The 8,527-nt window shown below is 38.9% G+C and overlaps 1 protein-coding gene across 4 annotated transcripts in view; it reads right to left on the bottom strand.

Moving 5' to 3' along the window:
- Positions 1-1,831: 1,831 nt before the first annotated feature.
- Positions 1,832-8,527, bottom strand: part of prkag2 (protein kinase AMP-activated non-catalytic subunit gamma 2) — a 223,253-nt gene continuing 216,557 nt past the window's right edge. For all 4 annotated transcript variants that reach the window (XM_062957929.1, XM_062957930.1, XM_062957931.1 and 1 more), the window contains 2 exons: positions 4,370-4,463; positions 1,832-2,598 (listed from right to left, as the gene is read on the bottom strand). In XM_062957929.1, coding sequence (XP_062813999.1) covers positions 2,567-2,598; positions 4,370-4,463 — 126 coding nt within the window. In that variant the 3' untranslated portion in view covers positions 1,832-2,566. The remainder of the gene's footprint in view (positions 2,599-4,369; positions 4,464-8,527) is intronic.

Raw genomic sequence — 8,527 nt, 5'->3', positions numbered from 1 at the left:
TTTTAATTTAATAACACAGGAGTCCTCTGGAGACACAATGGTGCTGGACTGGCAGGAAATGTAGTTTAATTTTTTTGCAAAACCTTTTAACACTACATAGAAATCAAATCTGGAAAAATGACAAATGCAGAAGATAGTGGTATGGTATGCAGGAATTTGTTGAAGATGGATTGTCAAAAACAAATGATGGCAAATCCCAGAAGGTTACACTCATATTCCCAATGCAATGTGGAATAATGTACAAATGTAATGTAGGACAAACTGAAGTTGGAAGAACTAGACAGGAAGCAACCCTGGTTAGTGTTGCTGTGAGTTTTCCAGGCTGTCTGCCCACGTTCCAGAAGCATTCTCTCCTGACGTTTCGCCCACATTTATGGCAGGCACCCTTAGAGGTTGTGAGGTGTTGGAAACTAGGCAAGTGAGGTTTATATATCTGTGGAATGTCCAGGGTGAGAGAAAGAATTCCTGTCTGTTGGAGGCAAGTGTGAATATTTCAATTGGCCAGCTTGATTAGCATTGAATAACCTGTGAATGCGCGTGGCAGGGGTCGGGGTTCCTCGATTAACCTCCGCAACACCCTGATTCATTGGTGAGTCTAGTCCTCTCACCTTCTTCTCTCCAGTCAGACTGCTTAAGCTTCCAGCTAAAGCAGCAGCGACAAACCGACATCACAGTCGTAATTCAGCTGATCCCAGTGGTTCAAAGGCTTTATTATATACATCTATATACAATTACAAAGTCCATCACTCATAGGACTCATGCTTTCCCTAGCTTTGCCAAGCGTCTGCCAACAACTTCTGCCGGCAACTCCCACATTCCATAGCAGAATGACGAATGTCCTGTCCGCACTTCTGAGACCAGAAGGTTTGACCTATTGGCCAGGCAGGCTATCAATCAAGCTGGCTTGCCATTAACCCGCGTGCTGCTGGAAAGCATGCCAGAACACACAGTTGCAAAACTCCAACAGCAAAACACTTGATTCAACATTTCACACTTACACCAAAATAACACTAACATAACCTTGCAGCTTCAAAGCCTGGCTGTTTCACACTTGCCTGCAATAGACAGGAGTTCTTTCTCCCACCCTGAACTTTCCACAGTTATATAATAAACCTCACTTGCCTAGTTTCCAATACTTCACAACCTCTGAGGATGCCTGCCATAGTTGTGAGCAAAACGTCAGGAGAATGCTTCTGGAACATGACCATACAGCCCGGAAAATTCACAGCAACCCAAGTGATTCAGGCCATGAAAGCCTTCAACAACACAGATATGTTCAGTTTCCTAAATAGGAAAGAGCACCCTTATTTGACTTTTTAGAAGAGATAACATGATTAAAAGTTTCTCCACATAAAGGGTTACAATATGAACAATTTATGTTTAGTTTACGATGATCATCAGTTGTCTATTCAAAGGAATTTGAGTATCTATGTAGCAGAGAGTGTGGGGTGTTTAGTTTTGTTGTTTTGTCCGCTGCCGTGATTCTATCACTCTTTTATATATATAGGTAGAGAGCTTTCCTCTTGTAGTGCATTTTAAGAATGAAGGAGTGCAATTTTAAGAGGTGAATGCTGCCTTCTGGCACTTTAGGAGAAGATTTTGAATATTTGCATGAAGTCTTCTTGCATTATGTACATTATATACTGTTATCTTTACTACCCGGTATCCTGTGTGCACATGTATACATTCCCCACACTATTTGTGTTTTTTCTTTTGCAGAAACACAAGCACTTCAGTTGTGTCTGACACATTTATGTTTTGGACCTTTATCCAATGGAAAGAACAATGGGATCCATGTTATAATTATTATTTTCAGTAATGAGAGAACCACTTCTTATATAACAATCAATGTTTTTATTAATGAATATGGTGAAATTTTAGCTATCCACCAAAGATGTGTAAAAAATTGCAGAAAATAAAAATAAATAAAGCTGGTTTTAGATCAGTCTCGCTTTACCATCTCTGTTCAGGATGCAACATTTATAAACACACAAAAAATTGTCATTGAAGTTTTAAAGTAATCTACCGATATTCAAAGTACAACTTTCATGACAAAACTAATGATAACTGAAACTGATTTGGTTTCTTTAACTTGACCGACTTGAATATTCAAATACAGTGTCTCGTTTCACACAAATACTTCCCCTCTTATCATGATGGGTAACAGTGATGACATATTGTTGGCTTTTTGACATAAGGCACTATGATATGAATATGCCATACACTTGCCTTATGTCAGAGATCTGCTGCGGACCAGTGACTTCGATCAAATGCAGAAAAAAGGTATTGTTTTCAGGTTACAGTGCATTTCCGATGGACACCATGTGAAGTCTTTCAGCAAACGGTTTGAAATGCAAGCCTATATGTAATACATAAGCTTTTTGTCATGCTGCGTCTTTGCGACAGTCACTGGGGAATAATAGACTAGCTACCCATCACACAGTCCAATACACATACATTCTCATCACCATTTGGCTCTTCTCTATTGCCATCTGTGCTCTGCAGGCAAAGATTACCCCGTAACTTTATTCAAGTTCTCCTACAAAAGTGTGCGTGTTCACAGCAATCATTCAGCTTCGCCTTCCTTTTGTATGGCACCTGCGAACAGCAGAAAAACAAGAAGAGCAGATGTGAAGGATCTCTGTATAGTAAATGAACCCTCACTCATTTCTACATTTCCTCCATCAAACTGATGTGGAATGTGTAGGAATATTTTGTATCTATAACAGAGTAGAGTGCAGTGTACCCAGTGCCATATATGAGCTTATGGTAGGAAACTGGAGAGAAGGTATGCAGATATAAGATATGCTGATAACCTTTTAAAAGGTAAAAATCTACTTTTATTATTGCAGATACAGACAAAAGAAAGTTACCCGACTTTGATAGAAAAGTCTCTTAATGCTACTCTCTTTGTTTATGTGTCTTGAGGCAGAGATAAGTCTTACGATGCTCTCGTCTCAAACAAAGGACAGTACAGCTAATAGCCGTATTGCTATCCAACACCAGAAGGGTCACAGCTCTGAATCATGCTATGGTTTGTACATAACTTTTTGTATTTATAGCTTGTATTTTCTGCAAAGGGCTCAAGGTAGTGACTATTCCCCATATTTACTCTCACACTAAAGCTGTGATGGTTCTGATGGTTCCATCCAATCTCCATTAAGCCCAATTAACTTCATGGCTTAATGGAGATTGGATGGAACTACTTCCTCAAGGTTCAAAACAGTCGAGTCTTTCTGTTATAGGTACAGTAGCAATGACCCTAATATTAAGATATGGAGTGTGCCATGAAGCCATTGTTCTTGTACCAACCTCTGCTAATTTATAAATATAGAATATATTGTATATACATATAATATTGATAATATTATTATAATGGAATACAATATTATACTACTAATAATACAATATAATAATATTAATTATATATGATATATTAAATGTAATATTACTAATAATATTACAGTATAATGATATAATACAATATAGTAATTTAATGCTTATATTGTGCTTTGCTAATAATATATTGTATGTTCATTTGATTTGTAAGCCGCTCTGAGTCCCCTTCGGGGTAAGAAGAGCGGGATATAAATGTAGCAAATAATAAATAAATAAATAAATAAATAATGGAGTGAAATTTGCCCGGTTTTTACTGTTTTTTGTGATTTGCGTTGTAGTGTATATTGTATATTATTATTTACTGTATCGTTTATTGCTCTATATTATGTTGTATTCATACTTGTTATATTGTTTTGCTCTGGGCATGGCCCCATGTAAGCCGCCCCGAGTCCCCGCTGGGGAGATGGTGGCAGGGTATAAATAAAGTTTTATTATTATTATTATTATTATTATTATTATTATTATTATTATTATTATTATTATTATTATTTGTGGATATATTCCAATTCAGTAGTTTCTCGGTCTAGTCTTCCTTTGTAATTTTCTCGTTCAATGAAAATGTTGGTTTATAACTTAATACTGAGTATTTTAACTTATATCGTTATACCGGAGCCCATGTTATACCCTTATATACAGTTATACTAGAGCTCCCGGTGGGTGAAACTGCTGAACTGTGGAACTTGCTGACCAAAAGGTCGGTGGTTCAAATTCAGGGAGCGGGGTAAGCTCCTGCTGTTAGCACCAGCTTCTGCCAACCTAGCAGTTCAAAAATATGTAAATATGAGTAGATCAATAGGTACTGCTCCGGTGGGAAGGTAATGGCGCTCCATGGTATCATGCCGGCCACATGACCTTGGAGTTATCTACGGACAACGCCGGCTCTTCAGCTTAGAAATGGAGATGAGCACCAATCCCCAGAGTCAGACATGACTGGACTTTACCTATAACACATATAGTGCAGCATCCATACCTGTGGGAGAAAGCACTAGTGCTTGTAGGATGTCAGAGAGGGAGATGATACCAACAATACTATCGGCTTCATTCACTACCACCAACCGATGAACCTGCAAATGGGGGACAACACAGAAGAGACAAGGGAAGAATTTTTCAGCAAGCAAAAGAAAGCTACTTCCAACTTGTAGCTAACTTAAAAAGTAACAATCACATTGTTGAGAAGGACGGTCATTCCTGAAAATTAATTATATTCAGGTATCTTTAAAAATTTGTGAAAAGTACAAAAAAGAAAAACACGGGCATGATCTGTTTTCCCATGAATGCAACTGAAATTTGGAGTGTTTAGTCTTGTTACTAGAAAAAACCTGATGTTCCTCATTGTTAGCCCTAGTCATTGATATATATTTTAGACCAGGCATGGTGAAACTTTGGCCCTCCAGGTGTTTTGGACTTCAAGTCCCACAATTCCTAACAGCCTCAGGCCCCATCCTTTCCCCCCCTCCGCCGCTTAAGCGGCGGAGGGGGGAAAAGGATGGGGCCTGAGGCTGTTAGGAATTCTGGGACTTGAAGTCCAAAACACGCGGAAAGCCAAAATTTCACTATGCCTGCTTTAGACAGAGGGCCTGCAATTGAAAAGCCTAACCTATTTTGCTCATGTAGTTAGAACAGGTACAGGTTGCACAGAATTAGAAAACGTTCTATGAAAAGAGCATTGTTGAAATCCTAACATGGTGTTACGAGACATCAAAGTTCTGTCCAGAGAAAGAGAGATGGAAAGATTTGAGTATATCAATGACGTTGCCTTCATTGTGTTGCCAGAGCAGAATGTAAAGTTCGGCAGAAACGATTCCTGCTCCCAAATATACATACAAGTGGAAAGTTCTTGTTAAAAATAGACAGTGTCCGTAAGCCAAAGACTGGAACACAATCTACAAGGAACGCATTGAAACCAACAAATCTATTTTTATTATGAGAATACAACGGAATATTACTCATTTCATATATAATTGAAGCATATTCCGAATCTGAGCAACCCAATTAGGTCTCCTCCTTTACTATTTATGCACTGCAATCTATTTTAGTTACATTTTTGATGGTTTGTGTTGGAAAAGCAGGACTGCCTTCATGTATCAGACATTGCTTTTGAAACTTCTGAGTTTTGGAAGGAACTTGTTCTCCTTTTCTAGATTAGGTTTGCAATGTATAATTGATATATATGTTGTCAAAATCACTGGGTTGCTGTGAGTTTTCCGGGCTATATTGCCTTGTTCCAGAAGCATTCTCTCCTGATGTTTTGCCCACATCTAGGGCAGGCATCCTCAGAGCTTGTGAGGTCTGTTGAAAACTAGTCAAGCCGGGTTTATATATCTGTTTAATGTCCAGGTTGGGAGAAAGAACTCTTGTCTGCTTGAGTCAAGTGTGAATGCTACAATTGGCCATCTTGATTAGCATTAAATAGCCTTGCAGCTTCAAAGCCTGGCTGCTGCCTGCCTGAGGGAATCCTTTGTTAGGAAGTGTTAGCTGGACCTGATTGTATCTTGTCCAGAATTCCCATGTTTTCAGAGTGTTTATTTTTATTTATTTATTTAGAGGGTTTTTTTAATGCTGGTAGCCAGATTTTGTTCATTTTCATGGTATCCTCCTTTCTGTTGAAATTGTCCACATGCTTATGGATTTCAATGGAACATGAAAGGCACTGCAGATGAACTCAACCAGAGAAGTCAGCCATAGCAGAGCACTTGATGAACCAACCAGGACACAACATATTATTTGAGAACACAGAAATGCTGGAGCACTCTCACAACCACCATATTCGACTACACAGAGAAGCCATTGATACCCACAAGCAGGAGGACAATTTGTTCATTCATGAAAATGAATAAAATCTGGCTATCAGTATTTAAAAAAACTCTAGAACCAGGACAGTAAATAAAGAACCACACTTTGCAAACAGAGAAATTCCAGACATGAATCAATCAGGGCCAGCTAACCTCCCCACAAAGGATGCCCTCAGACAGGAAATAGCTAGACTTTGAAACTTCAAGGCTATTTATTTATTTATTTATTTATTTACAGTATTTATATTCCGCCCTTCTCACGGATTACAATGAACACATATATGGCAAACATTCAATGCCAACAGACAAACAACATATATAGACAGACACAGAGGCATTTAACATTTTTTTCCAGCTTCACGATTCCGGGAACTGTTGCTTCACTGTCCAGTAGTGGCTGTACTTCCTCATTCCATTCCTCGTGTTTTGCTGGCAGTTTTATGATGTTGTAAATTAGTTAAATTAGCCTCCCGCATAAAGCGTACCTAAATTTCCCTAATTGACAGATGCAACTGTCTTTCGGGGCTGCATAGGTCAACAGCAAGCCGGGCTATTTAATGGTCGGGGGCTTAACCCGACCCGGGCTTTGAACTCATGACCTCTCGGTCAGTAGTGATTTATTGCAGCTGGTTACTAGCCAGCTGTGCCACAGCCCAGCCCTATTCAATGCTAATCAAGCTGGCCAAATGCAACATTAACACTTGCCTCAAACTGACAAGAGTTCTTTCTCCCACTCTGGACATTGTTCCACAGATATATAAATCCCACTTGCAACAGACCTCCCAACCTCTGAGGATGTCTGCCATAGATGTGGGTGAAACGTCAGGAGAGAATGCTTCTGGAACATGGCCATATAGCCCAGAAAACTCAGAGCAACCCAACTGATAGAGAAAAAGAGAGACCACGTTTGGATGACCAAATTTCAAGTTTTTAAAAGATCTTCCATCCTCTCAAACAGAGCCTCAGCCTTGCAAAGGATTTATTTTCTATGACTTATCTCTTTCTCTCAATCATTTTCTAATTACGTAACCACTTTCAGGGCATAAATGAAAGAGAACTTGTGACATACAAAAGAAAGAGATAGAGGAAGGCCTTTATCAAAGAGATAAACACAGTCAGTTTCATGTAAAGATACTTCAAGAATTCAGGACAGAGGTGAACTACATACCGGCCAGGCAACTTAGAGCTCCTCTTCTCTTGTATTTGAACAGTCATACCCACCTGATACAATGGGGAACACAGGAAAGAAATAGAAAAGGGGGAAAATTCTATTTTTATATGTTTCTCTTATGTTGGGTGATATTTTAGATAGAGGTATTAGGATGGATGGGTTTAGTGTGACTATTAAGGAAGGATTGTTATTACACAATTGAATTCCTTAGCCGTCTTTCTAAAATTCAGCAGCTTCTCTCCTCAAAAGGCTACTGAGTAATAAAGTGACAATACAAACAAGGGAAATATGCACAGCATTACAATTTATAATTTAACAAGACAAATATAACCACCTTCTGAAAACACACTACTAACTGCTGCTACATCACTAGGTATGAATATAAATAAATAAAAGCAAAATAAAATCCAAAACAAATCAATCAGAGCCAAAACAGAAGTGGAGGAAATCTGCTGACCGGAGGTTAGCAGCTCGAAGCTGTGAGTTGGGGTGAGCTCCTGGCTGTCAGCTTTAGTTTCTGCCTACCTAGAAGTTTGAAAGCATGTAATGCGAGTAGATCAATAGGTACTGCCTCGGTGAGGAGGTAAAGGACACCCCATGGAGATATGCCAGCAACAATCTGAGAAAGTCTATGCTCAACAGGCTCCTTGGCATGGAAAAATGGCACAAGAGCACCTTCCCAGACTCCGGGGATAAAAAGGGGAAGGCCTTTACCTCTGTCTATGAATTGTACCGTATGTTGTTGTTCACTGTAGAAAAAGGCATTGCATGTTTGCCTTAAGCTGCAATTTGTTCTGAGTCCCTCCGGGTAGATAAAGCGGAATATAAATTACGTGTATTATTATTATTATTAATTCCTGCCTAAGGGAAAAAACAAAACTTTGAAGGTGATGGTTGAGAGTTTGATTTATAACTTGCAATGAAATCTCATTTCCTGAAAACTTACATTTGGAGAAGCTTTTCCTACTAAAACAAAAAAAAACAACAACAGCTAAACTAAGAATATTGTAACAAAATAATTGCAGTTTTAGCGTAACCACTGATTCATTAAATTCACCTTGTAAATACTCCACACAAAACCACCATCTCTCATCAGTCCATCAATATCACTATGCGTGTTTGCAGATGGCCATAACATGTTCCAAGGCTTGGGTCCCATGTATTA

Source organism: Anolis carolinensis, chromosome 6 (genome assembly GCF_035594765.1).
Source record: "Anolis carolinensis isolate JA03-04 chromosome 6, rAnoCar3.1.pri, whole genome shotgun sequence".
In the NCBI taxonomy this organism is placed as follows: domain Eukaryota; kingdom Metazoa; phylum Chordata; class Lepidosauria; order Squamata; family Dactyloidae; genus Anolis; species Anolis carolinensis.
This window is presented reverse-complemented; position numbering and strand designations above follow the sequence as displayed.